General features: G+C 41.4%; 1 protein-coding gene across 4 annotated transcripts in view; it reads right to left on the bottom strand.

The window, feature by feature from the left end:
• The window catches only part of TOPBP1 (DNA topoisomerase II binding protein 1), a 53,959-nt gene that overhangs the window by 18,859 nt on the left and 8,625 nt on the right, over window positions 1-26,475 (bottom strand). For 3 of the 4 annotated variants that reach the window (XM_055128343.1, XM_055128342.1, XM_055128344.1), the window contains 16 exons: window positions 26,284-26,427; window positions 25,687-25,868; window positions 23,286-23,482; window positions 19,967-20,146; window positions 19,121-19,290; window positions 16,341-16,504; window positions 15,955-16,199; window positions 14,249-14,589; window positions 12,890-13,062; window positions 12,262-12,473; window positions 9,305-9,591; window positions 5,767-5,940; window positions 5,545-5,657; window positions 3,113-3,236; window positions 2,370-2,519; window positions 2,148-2,250 (listed from right to left, as the gene is read on the bottom strand). In XM_055128343.1, the coding sequence (XP_054984318.1) occupies window positions 2,148-2,250; window positions 2,370-2,519; window positions 3,113-3,236; window positions 5,545-5,657; window positions 5,767-5,940; window positions 9,305-9,591; window positions 12,262-12,473; window positions 12,890-13,062; window positions 14,249-14,589; window positions 15,955-16,199; window positions 16,341-16,504; window positions 19,121-19,290; window positions 19,967-20,146; window positions 23,286-23,482; window positions 25,687-25,868; window positions 26,284-26,427 (2,959 nt within the window). The remainder of the gene's footprint in view (window positions 1-2,147; window positions 2,251-2,369; window positions 2,520-3,112; window positions 3,237-5,544; window positions 5,658-5,766; window positions 5,941-9,304; window positions 9,592-12,261; window positions 12,474-12,889; window positions 13,063-14,248; window positions 14,590-15,954; window positions 16,200-16,340; window positions 16,505-19,120; window positions 19,291-19,966; window positions 20,147-23,285; window positions 23,483-25,686; window positions 25,869-26,283; window positions 26,428-26,475) is intronic. The other variant, XM_004602965.2, reaches the window with a different exon arrangement.

Here is a 26,475-nt window from a genome sequence, read left to right as displayed (position 1 = left end):
GATTCTCCCTATCCACGAGCAGGGTATATGTTTCCATTTCCTCATGTCCTCTTTGATTTCATGGAGTAGCGTTATGTAGTTTTCTTTGTAAAGGTCTTTTACTTCCTTGGTTAAGCTGATTCCGAGGTACTTGATTTTCTGGGGCACGATTGTGAATGGGATTGCTTTTTTCATGTCCCTTTCCTCTGCCTCATTGTTTGCATATATGAAGGCCATGGATTTTTGGGTATTGATTTTGTAGCCTGCAACTTTACTGTATACGTCTATTGTTTCTAAGAGTTTCTTAGTAGAGGTTTTAGGCTTCTCTAGATATAGTATCATGTCGTCTGCAAATAGTGAGAGTTTGATTTCTTCCCTTCCTATCTGGATGCCCTTAATCTCTTTTTCTTGTCTCAGAGCTATCGCAAGTACTTCCAGTACTATATTGAAGAGGAGTGGTGAGAGTGGGCATCCTTGTCTTGTGCCTGATCTCAGAGGAAAGGCCCTTAGTTTTTCCCCATAGAGGATAATGCTTGCCGTAGGCTTGTGATAGATGGCTTCGACTATCTTGAGGAAAGTTCCTCCAAACCCCATTTTGGCGAGGGTTTTCATCATGAAAGGATGTTGGATCTTGTCAAATGCTTTCTCTGCATCTATTGATATGATTGATTCCTGTGGTTTTAAACATTAAAATGAAACACCACCCATTTAGGAAGCAAAGGAATGGGATTAAGTTATACAGAAAGCTCTGGTAGGACAGTCAGTATCATACTCAACAGTGAAAACTATGAGCCTTACCCATTATTAGCCACAAAGCAAGGATGTCCCCACTGTCCCCACTCTTACTCAACATAGCTTCGGAAGTCCTTGCCACAGCAATCAGACAGGAAAGATACCAAAAGGATCCCAAATTGGAAAAGAAGTCAAACTATCATTTGCAAGTGAAATCATAATATAGGTGGAAAACCCTAAAGTTTCCACCAAAAAACTCCTACAAGGGCCAGAGTGATAACATGCTCTGGGTAGAGGGTGGGAAGAGAGCACACTTGTCTTGCATGCAGCCAGCCTGGGTTCCATCTCTGGCATCTCATATGGTCCCCTGAGCACTGAGTGACTCCTGAGGAACCCTGAGCAGAGCCAGGAGTAACCCTGAGCACCTCCGTGTGCCTGCAAACCACCCCTTACCATCCCTCCCAAGCCCCAAAGTTTTTGAAAATCACTGAAAAGAATCAAGGATCAAACTAAGTTTTATGTATCTGCTTGCGGCAACATCTGGGAGTGCTCAGGGACTACACCAGTCCTGGTGCTCTTGGCTGGGCAGAGGGGACAATGTGGTGTCAGCAGGGATCAAATACCGCATGCAATTCCAGCCTTGAAGCTAGCTATGCAGAGCCCAAAGGGCACAGTTTTGTTTTTTGTTTTTAGATGACACTCAGTGGCAGCTGCAGGGGGCCATACAGTGGTGCTAGATATTGACCCTCGGTTACTTATGAGCGACGCAGTGCCTTACTCTGTACTATCTGTCCAGCCCACCAAAGCACACCTTTAAAAAAGATCATCAAAAATAAAACAAAAAAAGCAAAACAAAGATTATCAATTTTATCTAACGTTGGAGGCCATCTTATAAGATACTCAGTTCCTCTTAACTCACCTCTTTGAGTTCCAAAGCAAGGGTTCCCAAATTTCTTTGGCTTATAGCCTCCTTTTCAGAAAAATAATCACTCAATAGCCCCCTGGAAATCTACCTTAAGAGAACAATCAGCATTGCACCTGGGTTACTCCGACCCCTCCCCAACCATTCCATGGCTCCTTGGGTGGTATTGGCCACTTAGGCAAATAATGACTTAAAACTACAAATTATCACTTAACTAGTGGCACCGGAACCTCCATTCAATCCTCAAATACATGATTTATTTTTTCGGTTTCGGTGCCAAACTTGACAATGCCCAGGGCTTCCTCCTGATTCTGTACTCAGAACCAGGGCTGAGAGGGGACCAAATTCTGGGTTTCTGGGTCAGTCTCATGCAAGGCAAGCATCCTACCTATGGTACTATCACTTCAGCGCAACATGCTTTACCTGTATCAAGCTACATTAGTAACTTTTGTTTCTACTCGATGCAAAAACATATTTTTAGATATATTTATTAAAAAAAAATAAAAACTATTACCTCCTTTTGGGACATTCTTTTCATTTTCATCTGATGCTGCTGATTCTTTATTATTGGCGGGAACATTGTCTGTATCATTTTCCTCTACAGGCAAATCATCTGGCTATTGAATGACAAAAATTACAATCTGTCAAACCAAACTACTGCATAATACATGACTTCAGAGCCATATAATGTACATTCAGCTTAAAGAGAGATAAATGTATTATTAATATTCTTCACCTCTTCATCCTCTGTTGATGTTGAATCGGTTGAGGGCAGTCGGCTGTGACAGAGTCTGCCATCTTGTACTGTACTGATATCCAAGCTCATTTTGGGATTATAAGTATGTGGGTAAAGAGACTCAGGAAGATGTTTGTATTCTTGGGCACACTGTAATACAATACTATGTTTTAAAAATAGACTGAATAAAATCTTAGTGAATCAACAGGATGAAAGACAAGCAACACTCCTAAGATGGCAAAAGGTAACAAAATTCAAGTTTTTAGGGAGTTTAAGGGAGCTGACACCGAACAATTCCATTTCACAAATGACAACTGGCTTCACATTCTAATGCTATGTCCACTAAAGCGTAAAATTTACTTCCATTTTTGTGGTTTTTTCCTAAGATTTCACTCATCTTCTAGGAAATATCCAGAAAGAAAAAAAAAAAGAAAAAAGAAAGCAAGAAAAAAAATCTGAGTAATAATCCTCGTGCTGAAGAGATGGGCCCCCGGGCTGAGCACATGCTTTGTGTGCGGGAGGCCTGCGTTCCCTCTCTGGGGCAGCATGGTCCCAGCGTTACAGGAGTCAGCCCTGCACACCAAGCACTGCTGCTGTGCCCCATCACCATACAAAAGAAACAAATAAAAAACTACACCGGTATGCTGAATTAATTCTCCTCTAATTATGAAATTTTCTTTTATAATACTTCTGTCTTAAATATCTATTAGGTAACAGGAGGGGAAGGAAAAAGTATTGCTTACTTCTAAAAGCCAGTGCTCAGAAACAACATGTACGCCTCTTTCCTTCGCAGATTTATATTCTCGATTAGTGTCATTTGGTCGTCCTTGATAAATATAATGGGTCACTGTCTCATCAAAATTCCACCTGAAACAAAAAAAAAATTTTTTTTAAAGATAAAGAGAAACATCTGATTTAAAATGTTTGAGATTATCCTTATCCTCAATGAATATAATATCTTTTTTGTGGGGGGAGGAGGTGGATGGACCACACCTGGTGGTGTGCAGGGGCCCGTATGTGCGAGGGATTAAGCCTGAATCAGGCACAAGAAAGGTAAGCATCTCAACCACCGTACCATCACAGCCAACCCTGGCACCACCACAGTCACTCAAGTCACTTACGCATTGTAGGGGGTAACTCCCAAACCAAATTAAAAACATAAAAATATGCTGCGGGCCTGGGGAGTCAGCTCAAAGGTCTGGATCCCATTTTGCTTGTGGGAGCCCTGGAATGACCACCACGCACCAGGACCCTGTACATGACCCAGTACGGCCCTAAAACAGTATGTGGAAAATATACTTTAAAAATATACATTTCTGGACCTAAAGCAATAGTACAGAAGAGAGGGCGTTTGCCTTGCACACACCGACCTGGATGTGATCACCGACATCCCATGGTCCCCCTGAGCACCACGAGGAGTAATTCCTGAGTGCAGAACCAGGAATAACCCCTGAGCATTGCTGGGTGTGACCCCAAAAGTCAATCCCTCCCCCAAATACGTTTCAGTGAATTCAACTGGGAGTATTTTAAAAGTATATAGTAAAGTAAAATTCAGTTGGAAAGACTTTATAATTTGACTAAACCTAGAAAACTTTGTAGGATATCATTGGTTTGCCCTTTCTCCCTTGCCACAGAGTTTGGGCTTATCTGGTAATAATCTCTAAACAATTCTAGACTACATTGGTATGTCCTGCTCCCCTTGCCACTAGGAGCTTAGGTATATCAGTCACACCCATCAAAGTGCTCCCAAGTCACTTCCATTCCTTTGTTTATCTGTAACCACTTCTACCAGTTTATCGGCTCTTCCCCTAATCAGACTCTGTTCATTTGTACGGTCAGACCTTGCTAGGACACTGAAATTATAAGTTAATATTGCCTTTTCTCCTCTCCTTGTGTCGTTTGGATAGTTTACTTTAAAACAATGTCCTTTTTGTATGAACAAAGAAAGACAATTGTTAATATGCTTTGGTAACATGGGATTTAATTGGATTCAAATATTATTTACTCCCAGGCATCTGCTTTCTCGACTTAAGCCTCAGCTGCCCTTACTTCCTTGCACCCCCAAAAGCAGGGTCCCAATGAGAAATGGGACGGACCCAGGGCAAGCGGTGAGTTATGTGCTACCCTGGCATCGAGATGGGCCTGGCCAAAGTGCCTAATGCTTAACTATATGTTAAGAGCTGGGTCATGGACATGTCATGTCAAGATCCAAAAACAATGGCGAGACTAGGACCCTGCTAGGGATAGGAAAGACTAATCTGGCCTGAGCACTGTAGTCTGAGACCGAGATGACCCCAGGAGAGCAATTCTATAAGCTTAATGCATCTCTTGCTATGTCCATACAAAATGATTAATATTATGAATGCTTATATGTTAGTTGGACAAGGAGAGGAGAAACACACCCCTGGGATTCCGCTCTTGGGCAGGTGTCCTGCTGAAAGAGAATCTGTCCTAGAAGCAGCATCCCCTGAGGGAAAGAACTTTACCCCTATTGATGGTGACCGCACCTAGGCGTAAGTCCTAACCCCTCGTTCTTGGGGATTTAACTAGGCTGTGAGAGGGGGCTGGGGGCCAGTCCCAGTGCCAGATCTGGAGAAGCTAGATCGAGATGCACATCCAGAGGAGAAGGAGAATGAAGTAGCATGGGGGAGGAAGAAGCAGGAGGAGAATCAGAGGAGAATGGAGATGGGAATGGAATAAACTGCAATTGAGACCAACCAGCCTGGCTCCGTTCCTTCCTTTGCCTGCCTCATCATCGCCATCAACCTCCCCAGTGTGGGGAAGCGGCTGGAGACTACTGAACGCGGGTGGAGGGAGAGACAGCGCCAGTGCCCTGTGCCCTGTGCCTGGTGCCGCGTGGTCCCCCTCTCCCTATTCTTTTTTGTGTTTTTACACAAACTTGATATTCAAAAGTTGTTTGTTTTTTTGTGGAGGTTGTTCATTTGGTTTTGGGGGTCACACCAAACACGATCAGGGGTTACTCCTGGCTCTGCACTCAGGGATTACTCCTCATCCTGAGTACTTTGGAGGATTACCATATGGGATGCTGGGAATCGAAGCCAGACAGGTTGGCCATGTGCAAGGCAAAATGCCCTACCGTCTATACTATCTCTCTGGCAATACAGCATGATATATGATGAAATATATCATCATCCAACTATCATGTATCAATTACCTGTAATCTGCCCCAAGAGAGGCTGCAATCCCATTTAGTTCACTCTGCTTCTTACTGAGTTTTTTACTAACACAGACCACTACTTTGTGAAGTGGCTTTGCAGCTTCTTCCTGCTTACGGGAAAAAAAACAAAACAGAACAAAACAAAACCACAAAAGATCAGACATTCTTGCTTGAAATGTTTGATCTAAAACTTCCGTTTAATTAGCAACCCAATTTTACCTTCTTTGATTGGGCATCCTTGAGTTGAGGGCTGGCAGAGAGTGTGTCGGCATTTCGAGAGCTATTTGCCACAGCAAGTTTCAAGTTTCTAATAATAACTTCTGAGAGTGGTGTACTCAATTTCCTGTCTCGCTGGGTGGGACCTCCTGGAGTCTCCAAGGCTGCAAGTGCATCCTAGTAGAAGGGGTGGAGGAAGAGACACAAAAATGAAGCAGAGAAGAAAAGAGAAGGCACAGGAAAAGGAAGATAATGGTAAAAAGATTGGCAATGGTGGTTGGGAACAAGAGATAAAGAGGAGGTAATATCTAAAATTAACTGGATTGCAGGTTTAACCAGAACCTCTGGTTTTCTTCCGAATAATTTTTTAAATGGTATGTACCTATATATGATGAAGATAAAATTTTATACTGCACAGCAAATTGGTTCAAAGTGGTGAGTAACCCAGAAGTTATTTGGGGCTATTACCAGCTTGGTGCTGAACCATTAGGCGCTAAGAATTGAAACCAGGGGTTCTGCATACAAAGAATGTACTACAGCTCTAGGAGCTATCTTCCCAGCCTGGATTTAGCCCACATCTTAACACTGCAGTTAAAGAGTCACCAGAAAGTAAGATACAAGCAAATAAAAACACTGAAAATAAGGACAGAAATTTATAAGGAAGATTAATGTCTGAGTTGAATATTCTGAGAAATTCTCCAAAGTACAAACTGTTGGGGCTGTGTGAGGACTCAAGGGCCGGGAACATGGTCTTGGCTTCTGAAGCATCAGCTACCAAGATGGACCTGAGGAACAAGCTGAAGGTAGCAACCCCCGGCATCAGCCACCAGCATGGCTCAAAAGAAAAAGGGAGGGAGGAAAGGAAGAGAGGGAGGGAAAAAGTATAAACTCTACTCCAGTTGCCAAGTCGCTCTCAAGTTCAATGAGAAGCTGCTTCTATCTTTCCCATCTACATATTATACCACATACAACAGAAAATGTATTTAACCAGAGCTCAATTGAGAAATATTTAGTTATCAATTTTTGTTTTATTATTTTATGACCATACCTGACAAAAGCCTACTCCCAGCTCTGTGCTAGGTCCATGGGGAGTCAGAAGCAGATCTCTCACTCTCCACCCCCCACACCTCTCCCTCTCCCTTTCTCCTTACATTCGGGAAGTAAAAAAAAAAAAATTGTTTGGGGAGCCAGAGCCATAGTACAACAGGTAGAGTGCTTGCTTTGCACGCAGCTAACCCAGGTTCAATCCCCGGCACCCCATATGGTCCCTGAGCACTGCTAGAAGTATTTTTTTTCTTTTTGGGTCACACCCAGCGATGCACAGGGGTTACTCCTGGCTCTGCACTCAAGAATTACTCCTGGCAGTGCTCGAGGGCCATATGGGATGCTGGGAATTGAACTCGGGTCGGCCACGTGCAAGGCAAACACACTACCTGCTGTGCTATCACCCCAGCCCCCCAGAAGTAATTCTTGACTGCAGAGACAGGAGTAAACCCTGAGCATTGCCCGGTGTGGCCCAAAAAGACAAAATAAATAAACAAAATAAAACAAGCAGTCTGGACTTTCCCTTGGGAGGTGGCTGCAAGGAAGACCTCCTGGTATGTGGGGGAGGGGTGGCCACACCAGCAGGGATTAGGAATGACTCCAGACTGTGCTCCTGGAGCATGTGGGTGCCAGGTTTTAAACTGGATTGGATTACAGCTAACATTGCAACAGCCCCATAAGGCAGCAGTCACACTACACTTGAAGTCCACTTGATCTACAGGGCATGGAAATATCTCTACTACCTGAATTCTTGAGAAGTGTAGTGAAGATAATTTTATTTAGGAGACTGCAAGGAGGGAGAGTGGAGGGAGAGGCAAGAGAGAGAGAAAGCACTTTGCAAATCTATCTCTGGGCAGCAGAGAATCACATTCATTTTCCACTTCTCAAGGTCCAAGGAACAGAGCTGTATTCACAGAACAAACTATTACTTCATGTGACGGCTCAAAATTTTGACTTTTTGTAATTTAAAAGAGTTATAGGGACTGGAGCGATAGCACAGCGGGTAGGGTGTTTGCCTTGCATGCGGCTGACCTGGGTTTGATTCCCAGCATTCCATACTGTCCCCTGAGCACCGCCAGGAGTTAATTCCTAAGTGCATGAGCCAGGAGTAACCCCTGTGCACTGCTGGGTGTGACTCAAAAAAAAAAAAAAAAGACTTATTTTTATGTGGATCACTGGAATTCTGATCAAAATATAGCTTGGATAAAACTGTTTCAGGAACTGTTTATTTTATTTTTTTTTTTTTTTTGCTTTTTGGGTCACACCCAGCCACGCTCAGGGGTTACTCCTGGCTCTGCACTCAGAAGTTACTCCTGGTGGTGCTTGGGGGACCATATGGGATGCTGGGAATTGAACTCAGGTCGGGCCTCATGCAAGGCAAACACCCCACCCGCTGTGTTATCACTCCAGCCCCTTAATTGTTTACCTGAAGATAAACAATCTGCAAATTTACTCAAGGTTTACTCTCAATGGTAAAGTTTTGTTTCTGTTTATTTTGGTCACACCAGTGGTGCTCAGGGCTTATTCCTGGGGCTTGAGGGACCATATGTGGTGCTGGGAATCCAACCCAGGTCGGCACGTGCAAGGAAAGAGCCCTACCTGCTGTACTCACTCTCTGGCCCCAACAATAAGGTTTTTTGTGTTTGTTTTTTTTTTAACAATAAGGTTTTATAATTAAAAAGTAAAATGTTTTTTTTTGGGCCAGGCATGCGACTCAGGGCAGAACATATGCTTTGAACAGCGAGGCCCTGGGTTTGACCTGTACAAGTCCCCCCCAAAGTTACTTCTTAGTAACCTATAAACAAAACTTCAGGAGATGAATGGATTCAGTACATTTTGCCAAGGTCCACAGAATAAGAATAAAGTTTGGACATAAACTTGAAGCCAAAAATTACAAATGAATCAGTGAAGAAAATCATTTTTAGGAAACAAAAGAAAAACATTTGAGGTTTCATTAGTCCCTGATTGGTGAGCAGGTTTCTGAGAAAGGGAGTAAGTACACCGTTGAGAACAGCATGCAAAGCAGACTCAGGAAAGAGAGGGAAAAGTAAGGTGCAAACAGATACTTCTCAAGTTTGTCCTGGCTAAAATCAACACATAAATACTTATATTATTTTAGAGCGTGTTTCACCAGACAATTTAATCTGGTCCTTATGATAAATTCAAGATTTCAGAGCACATATTGTTTGTATGAAAGGAATCCAAGGGATAAATCCTCAAATATTTAGATAATCTGCCTTAAGTCAAGAAAATGTTCATTTTTCATGAAAAAAATATAGAACTTAATCCAAGCACCCTGATTTTGTAACATTCGTATCCTATTTCTAATATTACCTGAATACTTTTAATATTGGGACTCAATATTACACATCTACTTACCAACATCCCTAGAAATTTAATATAAAAATCTTCAGAGGTGATGGAGAATAGGGGCTTTAATGTTATAAACTACAAACTATAATTTAGTAACTCCAGGACCATTTCCTATAAACCTTACCTTCACATCAAAGGACGGCTTGAAGAGTTTGTCCTTGGAGAGAAATTTTGAGGGTGTGTCCAGGTGTAGTGCGGGCTGCTCCTGGGGTGGCTGTTCCTCTGCGGTGGGGACCGGTCCCTGTCCCGTGTGCTGTGAGATCACGGCCTGGAAAGCCTTACTCTGAAACTGGTTCACGTCCAGAGGCTTAATGGCTGTTTTGCTGTGCGTTTCCAGGTGTGTAACGGGAGGCGCAGGAGTTTCTGGAGATAGTTTCGTGCCATCTGCTATTTCAGTTACCACACTTTGTTCTAGAGATACAAAATAAACACAAATTGTGAGCTGATTTGTTTTTTTTCCCCCTCTTCAAAGTTGCCCAGAGAGAGGGTGATGGCGAGATAGACAGTATGAAGGGAAGAGCGTTTGCCTTGCATGTGACTGACCAAGTTTGATTCCCAGCACCGTGTATGGTCCCCCAAACTACCAGGAGTGAATTCTAAGCACAAAGCCATGAGTAAACAGGCCAAAAAAAAAAACCAAAAAACCCCAAAACAAAATAAAGGCAAAGATGCACATAAGAACTCTTTTTGGGAGCCAGAAAAATCCCTCAAAGGGCTAAACACATGCTTAGCATGCACGACAGTGCTACCGTGCAATGTTACAGTTATTCATGGGAATTCTCGATTACACATTAAGTCAAAGTTAAATACCTACTTTCAAAGAAAATAAAGGATAATATAGTAAATACACACTGAATCAGACAAGTCCATTAAGTGAAATAATTAATCAAATTAATCCCCTGGTCTGGGGATGACACTCCTAGTAGTGTGCATGAACTGCATATATGAGGACCTAAGTTTGAACTCTGGCACTGCAAAAAGTAACACGTATATAAGATGTTTTATTTTACCTTGCAGTAACTTGAAATATCTTTAATAAACCTCAACTTGCCAAAAAAGCATATGTATCATCAAAATTAACACCATAAACAGAACAGTTTTCTCAGTTAAAAGTATGTTAACTACAAAATTAACAATTTTAACCAAGGGTTTTTTTTTTTTTTTTTGGCTTTTTGGGTCAGAGCCGGTGCTGGGGTTACTCCTGGCTTTGCACTCAGGAACTGCTCCTGGCGGTGCTCAGAGGACTATATGGGATGCCAGGGATCCAACCAGGGTCGGCACATCCAAGGAAAATGCCCCACCACTGTACTATCACTCTGGCCCCTTAATAAAAATTAAGGATTTATGGGAGACTGAACTAGACTGATGAATAACAGTGAGCAAACCACTTGCTTGGCGTATGGCCAACCTGGGTTTGATCTGCTGCACCCCATAGGCTCCCCCGAGCTCATCAGGAGGGATCCCTTGAGCACAGACCCAGAGAAAGCCCTGAGCACCGCAGGGTGTGATCCAAAATACAAAACTAAAATAAAACAAACAAAAAACCCACAAAGACTGAATGGGGCAGGAGAGAAAAAATAAACCAAAACACGTTCAAGATAGAATGCAGGCTTGCAAGACCACTTAATGAAAGTTTAATAAAAACTAAGCATAAACATCTTTTACTTGTGAAATTTCAGTTTGGTAAATAAGTACTAGTTTTAGGAGCTCTTCCCAAGCTGCTGAGCTGGTCTGTTCCTTACATTTGCTCAGAGAAGCCGTCATATTACAAGGCACCTCTCTGTGCCCTCCCACCTTGCCTCCTTTTATTCAACTTTTAACACCAACTGTGTGTCTGCTCCAAGCCCAGTCTTAGACAATGGAACTCTGCACAATACATGCTTGTTCCGTGCCTTTGCAGAGCTTATGGTTGAGCAAGAAAAGCAGGAGAATAAACTAGAATTAAACATTGGAATAGAAGCTACTAATGGGATAAAACAGGGTGACATGGAAAGATAATTTGAGTCAAGGAAGGCTTCCCAGGGCTAGTGACATCCAAGCTGATATGTAAAGGCAGGAAGAACAGACAATGAGTAAGGTGGGGGAGCGAAAACAGGCAAAAGCCCCAAAATAATGAGTATGTTAACTATCCGCTATGTCAGTCTAAGCTGCAGAAGACAGAGTCACTATCACTATCATCCCGTTGATCCTCGATTTGTTCCAGCGGGCTCAGTAACGTCTCCGTTTGTCCTAGCCCTGAGATTTTAGCAGTCTCTCTTTACTTGTCCTTCCCAATGGTGCCACATTAGAGGCTCTTTCAGGGTCAGGAAAACTCTCAGTAGCTTGTCAGGTTCTCCAAGAGGGAGAACTAGGCTATTAGATGTCACGAATCTTGGCTGTTGATGGGATTACACGGCTTGGGGGTGGGGCGGCAGTTTCTGGGTGTGACTGGCTAGCTACTGGAAAATGGGGGATTCTGGGCGGAAGAGGCCCAGTCCAGAGCCGAGCAGGCTTGAAGATCTCAGCTCCGGGTCCCGAACACCAGGGTTCCTCTGCTAGTTCCTTCATTGCATGAGGCTCGTCCAAACGTGTGAAGAGGAGCCTTGAGCATGGGTGTGGCTGGGTTCCGGAGATCTTCTGCTGCCTGGGCTCTGCTCCGGCGGGGAGGGAAACTCAATCCACCCCCTCTGAGGGGCCCAGTGAAGACAGCCAGGTGTGGGGGCAAGAGACTCTGCCAGAAGACAGAGTAACGGACTCTATTCGAAACACCAGACCTGACAGTGCTCCGAGATTGTTCTGTATCCTCTAGCTTTCAGGAGTGCCTTCATGCCATAGTGTGTATGAATATTAAACTTTGGCTACAAAGGCATACGCATTCTGTGCCCAATGAGGAATAGCTAACTGTACCCGATATGAAAAATAGAATAGTAGATTAGCTGAGAATAGCTGATACTTTCCTAAAATATCAGCTCTGGAACAATCATATCCCAGAAGCCACCAAATTGTTGTTTTGTTTTGTTTTAAAGCAATACACACCCACACACACACCCACACACCATCACCACCCCCCACCCCACCAAGCGTAGGATAAAAGTTATCAACCTTCTTTTGGTGAATTTTCAATCAGAAAGAGGCTTTCACTCGCTCTCTTTCCAGTCCTAGCAGTCTCCAACAGCCAAGCAACACTGACTGCCGGTAAATTCCACTTCTTGGAAGCTTCATATTTTGAACCATTAGGTTCTTTCAATACAAGATGTGTACTGGCAAGCATGCCTTTCTTAGCACTTGATTTGCGAACAAAGAATTCTTGAACACTGAAAGTTAAAGAGAAAGTAAATGGTATAATACATGATTAGCAAACTACAAATAACAAAAAAAAAAGGTTGCTGGAATTACTAAGTATAAGAAAATAGAATTGAATACATGAGGTTTATTTTTTTCAAAACTTAAGCTAACCCCCTTTACTTACCCACTCTCGGGCAGCGAAGATTGCCTGAATAACACATCTTTGTTTAGTTCACTACTTCACACAGCGTTGCCTTTTCCTGGCTGGTACGCATCATTTGCCAGGCTTTCTCCTCCTCCCACTTACAGTTCTTCACAGATGTGATGCATACCATCACTATATATGACACAGACATGCTGCAAAATTCTAACTTGAATGCCCTCTACTAAGTCAATACAAATGAAAGGTGCACCTAGAGAACAGTACCCTGAAAATACTACGTACCTCGCTCCAAGGAGATTTGCTAAGTAGGTCAAAGATTCTTTTTCTGCACCTACACACTGGCTGAATGAAATAACACAATCCTCTAAAGGAGTCTTTCCTGTCATTACTGGGACTGGTGTGAAGAGAGGATCTGATTTTGGATCAAATAAAGTCTCATAGTCTAGACATGTTACCTTTATAAAAACAAGAGAAAAAAACCAACAACTTGAAAAAAGCAACATATTAATGGTTCAGTTACAACAGCAGTAATTTCAGGTTAGGTGAAAACAATTCTACTTTAATATTAACTAGGTATGTTTCTCAATAAAGTTCAAATTTTAATACTTAAAGAACAAATATTCTGCAATAAATTTATAAAGATTTTAAAACCAGTAAGATTTATCACTGAAGTTACTAAATTTTGCTCTGCAATATATTTCCAATCTATTAGTTCAAAACTTTTTTTGTTTTCGTTTTGGGCCACACCTGGTGATGCTCAGGGGTTCCTCCTGGCCCTGCATTGAGGAATTATTCCTGGTGGTACTCAGGGGGCCATATGGGATGCCGGGGATCAAATCTGGGTCAGCTGTTTACAAGGCAAGAACCCTACATGGGGCTGGAGCGATAGCACAGCGGGTAAGGCATTTGCCTTGCACGTGGCCGACCCGGGTTCGAATCCCAGCATCCCATATGGTCCTCTGAGCAGGCCAGGGGTAATTCCTGAGTGCAGAGCCAGGAGTAACCCCTGTGCATCGCCAGGTGTGACCCAAAAAGAAAAAAAAAAAAAAAAAAGAACCCTACATGCTATATTACCTCTCTGGCTGCCTGTATTACTACATAACTTTTTCCTAATTCTAAAAAAAAAAAAAAAAAAAAAAATTGGTTGCAATTACCTTGCACGAGGCCGACCCAAGTTTGATTCCCAGCATCCCATATGGTCCCCTGAGCACCGCCAGGGCTAACTCCTGAGTGCAGAGCCAGGAGTGACCCCTGTGCATCGCCGGGTGTGACTCCCCCCCCCCAAAAAAAAAAAGAAAGAAAGAAAAAGACAAAGATGCATGTCAAACTATGGTTGTGAAAAAACAAGGAAGACTGAAATACTATGATCTAGAGTAACTTTCCCAGGAGGAAAACTAATGGTGGGAACCAAGGAAAAGTATAATCTCTACTATGATTAGGACCAAGCATCTTAACAACATCTTCATATTGTAGAATTTTTCTTACTAAAAGCAAAACTGAGATAATGATCAACCCAAAACTACTTCACTAAAGTTAAACTGCACTAAAAACACAACAAACATTGACACTTCGGGGACTTTCAGTTCTGGCCTCTGGCTAAGCCTGGACACAGTGCTCCAGCCCATGCCATGCTTCTCTTACCAGCCAAGTATTGGTAACAACTTCTCCCACAGTTGCTTCCACTCGGCAGCCCAGCAGAGGAACCACAGCGTAATCAGCAATAACTCTGCTCTCAAGGGACACAATTTTCCCAGCGTTTTCTCTTATAATATTTACAATATTTGATTCAATCTCATTGCCGAAACCCAAAATCAGAAAACTTTTCTTGCTAAATAAACCTTCTTGAGTGACGGCAGAAGTGTCAGGGAGGCTCTGAGTAACAGAAGACTGGTTTTCTTCTTGGAGAGAGATATGAGTAGAATCGTTACAGGACTCATGAGTAGCGGCATCAAAAGGCTCAGGTTCAACCTTTACAGTTTCATCTGGAAGAGAAAAACAGTGTTTTATAAGGTGGCTTGTCATACTGTGAAGGCTTATTTTTTAGTAAAATTAATGCAACATGAGATCTAAGGCTTAAAAACTGAGGCTGTAAAAGTAAACAAAGAAAGGCCAGGAGAGGCTGGAGCGATAGCACAGTGGATAAGGCGTCTGCCTTGTATGTGGCCAACCCGGGTTCGATTCCCAGTATCCCATATGGTCCCCCAAGCACCACCAGGAGTAATTCCTGAGTGTAGAGTCAGGAGTAATCACTGAGCATCACTGGGTGTGACCCAAAAAGAAAAAAGAAAAGGCCAGGAATTCTCCATCTCCTGGGTTATTCAGAGTGTTATCACCTAATAACACCTAGTAAAAATACTAGCTGTTATTAGGAAGGATGAAAGCAATCAAATTACTGTTCATTTTTCCTTTGTTTTTGGGCCAAACCCAGCTATACTCGGGGTTTATTCCTGGGAATGTTCAGGGGGACCATACGGGCTGCAGGGTATTGAACCAGGATTGCCGTGTGCAAGACAAATGCACTACAACTACACTATCACTCCACCCCAATCAAATTACCGTTCTATGTATTCAGAATGTACTAGCAATTCTACCTAGTTGAAATGATTCAAGTTCAAAAACTGGTTTAGATGTTCAGCTACAGGGGCTGGAGCAATAGTACTGTAGGTAGAGTGTTTGCCTCGTACTCGGTCAACCCAGGTTTGATCCTCAGCACTCCATTTGGTCCCCTGAAGCCACCAGGAGTGATCCCTGAGCGCAAAGTTAGGGGTAAACCTTCAACACACACACACACCAACCACCACCACCACGATATTTACAAAAACAAAAATGGCAGTGGACATTCATATCGCTCTTCAAAAAGATAAAAGTATTATTAAGGAAAATACAGAAGTGACAGACCTAAATGTTATTTCTATTCGCAACTCTAAGAAACATTTTCACTTTACTAGAAGGAACAAAAGATAACAATATAATTTCTAGAAGTATCTGAGTAAGAACAAGCTTCATGAGAACAAAGGGTGGCAGGATACTATGAAACACACACACATCTGAGCCATGCACTGAACTCTTAGCCCCATGGCTCCTGCACACAAAACATGTGTTTCTGCGGCACATGTTGGCCCAATATATTTCTTTTTTTTTAAATTAATTTATTTTTTAATTAGTGAGTCACAGTGAGGGTACAGTTACAGATTCACACATTTTCGTGCTTGTTTTTCCCTCATGCAATGTTTAAGAGCCCATCCCTCCACCAGTGTCCATTCTCCACCACCAATGAACCCAGTATCCCTCCCACCCACCCCAACCCAATATATTTCTTAGTAAACTATTAAATAACTTTTTCTTACCTAACGAGGAGTTATTATTTACATACTGAGAGAGCAGTTCTTCATCAGCTTGCTCAGGCTTATTGTTAGGAGAAAAATCTTTCTTAGAGAAGCTGCTGTTCTTTTTTGAAAGGGTTTTACTCTCTGATTGTTCTGAAACTGGAACTTCCACTGGCCGGTAGTTAGCATGGATAAACGGCTCTTCAGGAAGCAGATACCCTTTACTGAAACACTCCAGCAACCATTTCGCTCCCACTACAAGAGGCCTAAAGAAATAGCACATAGTTCTTGTATTAGTTTAAGCTATGAAGGAAGATCATCATCTAATTTGTCACAGTTTTCAAGTTTAAGAAAAATTATTGCAGAGATGAAATGATTTTGAATTAAAAACTGGTAAAAGGTTAAACCTGTGGGCTGATTTATCCCAAAACTGCTTCAATCCATCATCATAATCTCCCACAATAACATGAGTTACATCTTCATTGAGCTGATTGAAACGAACGCCACCTCCGCTGTTAATAAGCCTTCTCAATTTATCTAGCTTTCTGCCACTAAAACCGCAAAGATAGATCTGCAAAGAAAACATTTAAATTAAGATGGCTTATTCCTCTAAAGGAAACATATCTAAAATACATCTAAATCCATGTACGTAAAACAACTCTTGCATGAAGTTTTTTTGGGGGGTGGGATATTTAGGTCATACAGAGCCCATGACTCCTGGCGGTGCTCAGAGGACCGTATGGCATACTGGGGATGGAACACAGGTTGGCTGCGTGCAAGGCAAATGCCCTCCCCACTGTGCTATTGCTCCGGCTCCCTAAATTAATTTTCTTATCTATAAATTTCCTTTGCAGAGTTGACTTAAAATTTAAGTCAAAGAACTGAGCACAATGCTTAAAGACAATACACGCGCATTAGCTTAACTGTCAAATTGTAAGTATTTAAATTAAAGATCTGTTTCGGGGCTGGAGCAATAGCACAGCGGGTAGGGCGTTTGCCTTGCATGCAGCCAACCCAGGTTTGATTCCCAGCATCCCATATGGTCCCCTGAGCACCACCAGGGGTAATTCCTCAGTGCAGAGCCAGGAGTGACCCCTGTGCATCGATGGGTGTGATCCAAAAAGAAGAAAAAAAACAATCTATTTCATCTCTATTTTACGTAACTTTGCCCTTAAATTTTTTGTTTTCATTTTGTGGCCACACCCAGCAGTGCTTAGGGGTAACTCCTGGCTCTGCACCCAGGAATTACTCCTGGTGGGCTCAGGTGACCATATGGGGATGCTGGGGATCAAACCAGGGTAGGCTGTATGCAAGGCAAGCTCCCCGCCCATTGGACTATCTCTCTGCCCTGCCCTTAATTTTTTTTAAATGCAAATGTATTCTTAACTGCATTTATATACCAAGAACATATTTTAGGAAATATGTCACAAGAACATATTTAACAAAAATTTGGCATTCCAGGCGTGCTTCAGCTCAAGCCTGTGGAACACACACATCCTGCTTTCTTGCCCCTATGTTTCTTTGCATGCTTTATGTTCACACAGAAGCAATTTTCCCCTGTCTCCCCCTTCACATCTAAGGCTTGTTCAATAAAAACTACCCAGCTTCTCCACACACACACACACACACACACACACACACACACACACACACACACACACACACAGAGTAGTATATACTTCCTACATAGAAATCCCTATAATAAAGTGCCAAAGAGATAGTACAGGGATTAAGGTGCTTGCCTTGCATATCAGTGATCCTGATTTGATCCCATGCACCATGCACGGTCCTCCAAGAGTGAGCCCTGAGCACTACTAGGGGTGGTCCAAAAATCAAAGGTGGTCCAAAAGTAAAAAATTAAAGGGTAGACATTGAATCATTAAGTAAAAGATTTTAGAAGACATTTTCTGTTCTGCCAATATGCTGGTAAGTTTTATAAGAAAGGTAAGTTGTCCAATTTCCTTTCTTGACAATAAAATAGGTTAAATTTAGTTACTTTTTGAGTGGGGAGGCCGCACCCCCTTGCAGTGCTCAGGTGTGACCATTGGTCTTGGGGATGGAGTCTAAGCCTCCTGCATGCACATGTACCAGTTCTTTGAGCTATCTCCCCTGTCTAATTCTGTATTACCATTTGAGAAAGCACTTGTAAAAATTACTCATACACCAAAATATTTAATAATCCATGAAATATTAAGCAATGTGCCTAATGGTTAGGAATATAATCTATGGAACAGACAGATGACTGAAGAATTTCATTCCTAGAAATCTGACTCAGTAAATACTAATAAGATTATTAGATTAGTAAATATTAGGTTATTTGTAGGAATGAAGATGAAATTATATACATTAACTATGTAAAATGATCAGCAGTTTATATTAGATTTGCCCTAATATAAGCAAATAACAAATAGTTAAGATAAAAATCCAGAAACCAGGGGTGAAGTCCAGTTGTCAAAATTGCATGTAGTTCAATTCCTGTCATGGCCAAACATTAAAAGAAAAAAGTTTAAATCCTTTAAGTGGTTTAAAAACTAAGTGCTCTAAAAGCACAGTACATAAAATGATTAATGTTGTTCAGACAGTTTACGTAAGAATTGAAAAGTGATATGAACTTTTTTTTTTTGCTTTTTGGGTTACACCCAGCAATGTACAGGGGTAAGGCTCATGCACTCAGGAATTACTCCTGGCGGTGCTCAGGGGACCATATGGGATGCTGGGAATCGAACCCAGGTTGGCTGCGTGCAAGGCAAACGCCCTACCCGTTGTGCTATCGCTCCAGCCCCAAAAAAGTGATATAAACTTTGAAGGAAGATGAAGGTGACCCCAGGCAGGGGCTTCCATGACTCAAGGGTGAACATGGTCTAATACATGCATCTCTCTGCTTGGAGTGTAGCATTTATGCAAGTGACAGGAAAGCTCAACTCTGAAAGGACTTTCAAGCAAAGCAAAGAAATCCTAACATTACACTTGTTCTTCAAGCCTGTGTTCTCCCTTGAACATGTATCTCACTTGCTCGTCTCGATGTCTGCCTGCATACATCCACTCTAGAGGAGCCTGTTCTCTCTCAAACATGTGCTTCTCCCTTTCTCTTTCCTCACATCTTTTTAAATAGATTTCAATAAAACCTACCTTGCTCCAGAAAAGAAAAAACAAAACATCCCAACATTATTACAAAATCAAGACATACCCGACAACCATCTAACAAGTCTTCAGGTGCTTGAAATGAACTGATATCTAGATTTTCTAGATTCTCAATGGTAGGCTCCACTTTGCTATTAAGAATTGAATTATATATCGACTCATTTACACAACTTGCAGTGATGTTGGAAATGTGGCTGACATCTGAGAGAGGACGACCTAGACATTAAACAAAGATGTAAGAATTTATGGAGGCAAAATCATTGTGACTACATATTTTCCTATGCATTAACATAAACAAAGGGCTCTGAACAGTTTTCAAAGATTCAAAATTTAAATTATTTTAAATATTCATGGAAGTATAAAAAGTGAATATAAAAATTAGAAATAAAATCTCAAAAATGTACTGAAACATCTTAAAAGTAGCTTGTTTTCAACTAAAACATGAAGTTGCTAAGTTAAGGTTCAGGAAAAATACATAACATTTGAAAAAATACATAACATTGGCTAAATTGCCAATATGGTACCTACATGTCAGACACTTTAAAATTACACATAAAGGTATGTTCTATGACAACTATAGCAAATTAAAAATGCACTAATATTAGTACGTTGATCAAGTTTTTTAAAAAAATAAGCTCTTTTAACTACTAGTACTAGTTTTCAAATCATCTTAAGTATTACAACAGAGTATAAAAAGTATGCATTAGTTGAAGATAGCAGACGCAATTCTGGATTTTATACAACTTGGCTACTTTATTATGAATAATGCTTGAGAGTACAGCAAGAAAAGATGGAAGTCCCTACTATCCAAGTCAGTGATCTTACTAAATCAATTCTTAAAAAGAAATCCAATTATCTAAAAATGACTGCTTAATTCCACTCTAAGACTTACTATCAACTGTGTTGGTTTGTCCAGTAGGAGTTGAAGTATTAGGCATAGTCTTTGTTTCTCGATGAGATTCTGTCTTGTACATGGATTCATCCTGGCAAAATCCTTTTTCAATACTGTCAAAAAACCACTGGAGGGTCACACAGTGTACATTCCACTTCTTGGCACATTCGTATTTTTGACCTATAAAGTTCATTGACAAAAATGTAAATCATTAAAATATATCTTGCAGAACTATGCCTATTTTTATTGAAACTTACTAGTCACAAGGGAGAAAAGACTCACTTTGATTGGACAAAGGAATAACACAAGGGGTTTTGAGTGTTTGCTTTCCAGTATATGGTCAGAAGTTCGAATCTCTGGTGTCCCACATGCACCATGCACAACCCAAGCAGCTATCCTGTCTCAAATCCTTGGCATTTCAAGTGATTTTGAGCTGCACTAAACCCAGGTGTATGTAGCCACAACAAACAGGCACAAGTGCCAGCAAGCACTGCAAGCACAAGGAATGAATGCCACAGCCAGGAAACACGACCTGGTGAGCACCTCAACCATAATATGTGCGCACATGCATTAAGTACTGCAACTAAAGAAGTGCAAACATCAGTGAGTTAACACAGCAAAGTGTGCGAGGACTACAATCCGCTGTGCCCCTGTGTGTACCCCATCTAAATATGAGAGCCATATGTACACGCAATCCCCAGGTCATCACAATACCATCATCAACAACAAAAGGAGCAGGGGAATTAAAAAAAATATAAACAAAAGCCCACTCTGACTAGAACCTTTGACAATAACTTTTACACATCACACTACAGTGCTATAAAAGGTAACATTTCAAATTATTCCCCCATCATATTTCCATGTTAAGTAAAAAGACAAGAGGTTTATCTTTTAACAAAATTGCAGACAGACAACTGTGGGGGAAATGAATTAATACTAGATTTGAATACAATCATCATTGATTAATGAGACTCTTGGCCAGCTGGGTCCACATCTCACACAAGAGCCTGAGAATGCAGTACTTCGAGGGTCCTTGCAGAACCTGGGGCCACCACGGTCACCAAAAGTAGAATTTTGCTGTGGAAAGCCAAAAACTTCTGAGTAAGCCCCTTGGCCAAGAGGACTCTCCCCACACTGGAGACTGATTCCTCATTTTCCCAGCCCAAGGACAGCTGTCTCCCATGCCACTCTGGTCGGGTCTGCCATGAGCCTGCTGATAAGATGGGATCTGTCTCAGAGGACCAGGCCACGTGGGAATTTGATTATTCTGGCGCCCACTAGTCTACAACCTACAGGGTTTTTTTGGTTTTGTTTTGTTTTGTTTTTGGGTCACACCTGGTGGTGCTCAGAGGTTATTTATTCCTGGCCTAAATTTAGGAATTACCCTTGGCAAGCATGGGGGACCAATGGGATGCTAGAGACAGAACCCAGATCGGCTGTGTGCAAGGGAAACACCCTATGCACTTTACTATTGTTCCAGTCCATACAAGGTACCCTTTCAAAAAGGTGCTTCCCTGACCTTTTTCTATAAAAACCTGTTTTGGGGCCTGGAGCGATAGTACAGCAGGTAGGTGTTTGCCTTGCATGTGATCGACCCAGGTTCAGTCTCTGGCATCCAATACTGTCCCCTGAGCACCACCAGGAGTAACTCCTGAGTGCAAGGCCATGAATAATCCCTGAGCATCACTAGGTATAATCCAAAGGCCAAACAAACAAACAGACAAACAAAAATAAATAAATAAATAAAACTGTTCTTTTGTTTGGTTTCTGGGCCACACCAGAGGTGCTCAGGATTTACTCCTTGATCAGAGATCACTCCTGGTGGGCTCGGGGGACCATATGGGGTACCAGGAATCAAACTCAGGTTGAACATGTGTAAAGGAAGTGCCTTCGCCTCTACTATCTCTACAGGCCAAAAACCTATTCTTGTAACCATACAGAAAAGATGGTTACTTTGAGGACATGAATTTGCTACCTTCCACCCTGCTGGCTTGTTGCCAATAAAGCCTTCCCACCGCTTAAGAAAATAAACAACAGAAACACTCATCTTACAAGTATGTGCGGTGCCAGGATTAAACCTGAGGCTCCTGCACACCAAGTACACTCCACTCCTTTGAGCCACTTCCCTGGCACCTCAATTTGTATATATTTTCAGGGAACAGCTTAAGTGTTTTCCGGGATATACAGGCGATAGAGCACCAAAATCAACTATAATTTAAATTCTGATAATGCATAATATTTTTCTTCTTTTAAATGTCTCATAATCTGCAAACTAAAACTTAAAAGAGAGTTCACTCAGTAAAGCTACCCCATTCCATTAAAACACTAAGCGTAGGGTCTAGGGAAACAGCACAGGGGTTAGGATGCCTATGTGCTCAACCGGAGCTCAATCCCCAGCTTCACATCACCTTCACCGAGCACTGATGGGTAAGCATCCCCAATTATGGTCCTGGTAGCCCCCAGCAACACATTACTCCTGGGCTAAGTATCTTCAGGAATGGCCCCCATCAAAGAAAATCAACTAGCCAGCCCTTTAATCATGTCATTAAAAACATAATTAAGCTATGTCTACAGGTTTCTTATTCACCCAAATTTGTGTGGGGCAAGTACCCTACCCACTGTATTATCTCTCCAGTCCCAAAATTTTATCTCTTAGTATTTGGTAACTATGCATTGTAGCACTGTCATCCCGTTGTTCATGAATTTGCTCAAGCGGGCACCAGTAAAGTAACATCTCCATTGTGAGACTTGTTACTGTTTTTGGCGTATCGAATATGCCACGGAGAGCTTGCTAGGCTCTGCTGTGGGTGCGGGATACTCTCAGTAGCTTGCAACTATGCAATATACTTAATTATTATTATTTTTTTTGGGTCACACCCGGCAATGCACAGGGGTTACTCCTGGCTCATGCACTCAGGAATTACTCCTGGCGGTGCTCAGGGGACCATGTGGGATGCTGGGAATCGAACCCGGGTCGGCCACGTGCAAGGCAAACGCCCTACCCGCTGTGCTATTGCTCCAGCCCCCATACTTAATTATTAATATCAATCTTTTTATAGGGTATTTGAAACAACTGATAATTTAGATATAACCATCAAAATTTGTTTTTCAAACACTCAAATACTTAAATAAACACTAAGATAATCATGAATTACTTTGGTATGAAATGTGAACCAAGTTGGCTTTGTAAAAATTTTATGGAAAAGATCATACTAGGTTTAGATATATCCATCAAAAGAAAAAAGCTGCTCTTCAAAGATCTTAATGCATTAAATACTAGAAAACATGTTCCATTTGCCCACTTGGGCAAAAGTCTTACCTTTTGGTTCTTGCACAATGAGGTGTGTACATTCATTCATTTTCAGCTGTCCCATGTACTGACCGCCAGACTTGACTGTCAGCTGCTGAACTGCCTTCCTGTCTGCACTACACAAGCCAGTCACGCAGATTATGCAACCGAGAAAAATAGGACACCTGAAGTCTTCCATGTTTATATCAGTATATTTAGTTATTTTTCTGAGGAAAAAAATGACAAAACGGAAGAAAATTTAACATTATTTTCTAGTATAAATGCAAAAAACTAATATAACCAGTGGTTTCATTTTTTTTAAACATTAAGAGGTATAAACACATCCAGAATTATATGAATTGCCTATCTATCTCAATATAACATCTCTAGCAAAACACTCATGCTCCAGATACAAACATCCTCTCAGATTAAAAACCGTTTGGTTTTTTTTGGCGGGGGGAGGGGGGGAATGAGGTTGGGGAAGAGGCCATTACTGGCAATTTTTTGCCAACTGGGCCAGAGACAATGCACCAATGCCCTGCCAGGGATTATTCTGGCCATCACGGCATGCTCAGGACCATAGTCAGCAGCGCTTGGGGATGTCCAGGGCTGCAACAGTAGTGCTCAGAGGGCCACGTGGTACCAGGGATCAAACTGGGATCAGGTACATGCAAGGTATGTGCCTTAACCCCTCTACACTCTCTCTACTACCTCAAATAAAACTATTTTAAGGGAAAGAATAGACCAATAATTTTATCTTCATGCCGATTAAAGTGGTTATTTTTCCAAAATTGGAAAATCTAAATCTCTACTTCAGAACTCAAAGCAAAAAGATTTTTATTTTTCATTTTACCATTTAACACGTTGATCCCAGCTCTGTTATTTGTGCAATTAATTCACACTCAAGTATAAGCTATGGGTGGTACAAGATGGCATCAACATGCTAAGCAATAAGCAATGATTTCTGGCACAATACTAACAAAATTCTCACTCAGCTGTCATACTAGGCAGACAGAGTTGGGGAAATACGTTGGAATGACAGTGCCAAAAAGTTTAGAAAGTGTTGGGCAGTGCTGAAGAATGCCTAATTCAAATAGCGTATCTGAATTCATGGCTTTTGTGTAATTTTATGAGAAACTGTCAATTCTGTCACTTATAATAGGTTCTAAGTGCAATAAGGGCAGAGATACTAATCTGTTTTGCTCACTTGTATCCAATGCCTATACGATAAAATGGGCTCAAATATAATTTACTAAGTGGTCACTGTTAGTGAATGGTTTATGTAATTCAATCTTACACATGCCTCCTTTAGGAGGGAAAATGACTGCCAAACTGGCTCTGTTTTAACACAGTACGAGACAAGAACTGCCGAAACAATTTTTCTCAATGATTTTGTATTTAGTGCTGAAAAAAGTTTTAGCAACAACAATAGTATAGACGGTAACGTGGGAACAACTGCCACTGTATCAGCTCAGATGCTGGCCCTGCTCCTCAGATTCTTAACTAAATCCCCAAGGAGATGCAAGCCAGGCCACTAAAATTCACAAGCACACGTCTCCCAACTGAAACCTCTGGGATATCCTCGGGAGTGGGAGCAGACCCACCCCCCAGCCCCGGCAGCTGCACCCACACCCCACAGCTGCCGTATAAAATAAATTATCGCGTGCCTGCTGAGAGGGTTGGCTTGGGGAATGACTGGAAAAATGGGGACAACGATTGAGGGAAGGTCACTCTGGTAGTAGGACTGGTGTTGGAACACCGAATGCCTGCAACAACTGTATTATAAACAACTCTGTAAAACAATGTTTATTAAATAAGGGAAAAGGGAAAAAAATAAGAAATTAAGTATTTCTTACCTGAAAACAAATTCTAACTCCATAACCCATTCTATCCTAGGGTTCCAGAGAAATAGTACCGAGGGCAAGGTGCTTGCCTTAAACACAGAGGGCCTGGGTTCAATCCCTGGCACCTCATATGCTCCCCAGAACACTGCTAGGAGTGATTCCTAAGTACAGAGCGGGTAGTAACTCCTGAGCATTGCTGGGTTTGGTCTAAATACAAACAATAAAGAGACAAAAAAATTCTTACCTATCAACTTATAGCTTTAAGAGCTATACTTTCTACATTTCTGTTTTCTTAGGATGTGAGGAATGAGAGGATGGGTGGGTTTTGAGTCACACTCTGTAACAAGCACCTAGGGGACCATATGGTGTTGGGAACTGAAGTGGGGCAGCGGTGCAAGGTAAGCATCTTAACCCCTCTAGTGTATTTCCGGCCCCTGCTCTTCTATTTTCAACAAGTAATGATCCCACTTTTATTTCTGAATATCAAATCGAACGAGGATACTATAAAAGTTACTTCATAATAACGCACAGTAATACAATACTTAATTTTCTTTTCAAACTAGAAAATATCTGAATGGCTTTCTTACTTTTCTTGTGACTTCTCCCAAAGTGTCTCTATCCAAGAAGGAAGTAAAATAGGTTTCCCTAGGTTTGCAGCAACTAAATATTTTTTGCTACCAACTTCTCCTGCAATAAGGTGAGTAACTGATACATTAAGGTCCTTGAAAACATGTCCACCCATCATTTGCACATATTTATGAACTTCTTCCTGTAGCCCCAAAGAAAATATACATTAATACTGAAACAAACAATTATCATTTCCATTTTAAATATAAAACTCCATATATATTTTACTGTGGTTAGCTTGAACGCACAAATGTTTCTTCGACAAGAGTTAAATAATTACCCAAATTACATTTTAGAAGATAAATGTAAAATTATAAATAAATTTTAAAATAATTACCTTACATTTCCCCCATCTTCCCATATTTACATCTTTCAACTTTATGTATTAAATTACTTTTACAATATTTTGACATTTTACAATATATAAATTACATATATATTTTAAGTGCAAAGATAGGTATTATTACATATTTTTAACCATTCAAGGTATCTCTTATGCAGTGGACAAGAGTATGAAAATATTAAATACTGGTTATGATACTCTTCAGAATATCTACCCGCTTGTCCTTTTCCAGGCTTGTACAGGATACAATTACATCAGACATAACCATATTATGAACTGGATGTTCAGCCCTTGGAACACACTGCTGATGCTGCATACAAAATGTAACTACTTGCGGACCAACAATTCTGCAGCCAAGCTGAAAAAAAAAAAAAGTCCAGTAAACCAATAGAAAAAGCGCTCCATT

The sequence above is a fragment of the Sorex araneus genome, chromosome 2, assembly GCF_027595985.1.
Source record: "Sorex araneus isolate mSorAra2 chromosome 2, mSorAra2.pri, whole genome shotgun sequence".
Taxonomy (NCBI): Eukaryota; Metazoa; Chordata; class Mammalia; order Eulipotyphla; family Soricidae; genus Sorex; species Sorex araneus.
Note: the sequence above shows the minus strand (reverse complement) of the source record. Positions and strands in the feature narration are given on the sequence as shown.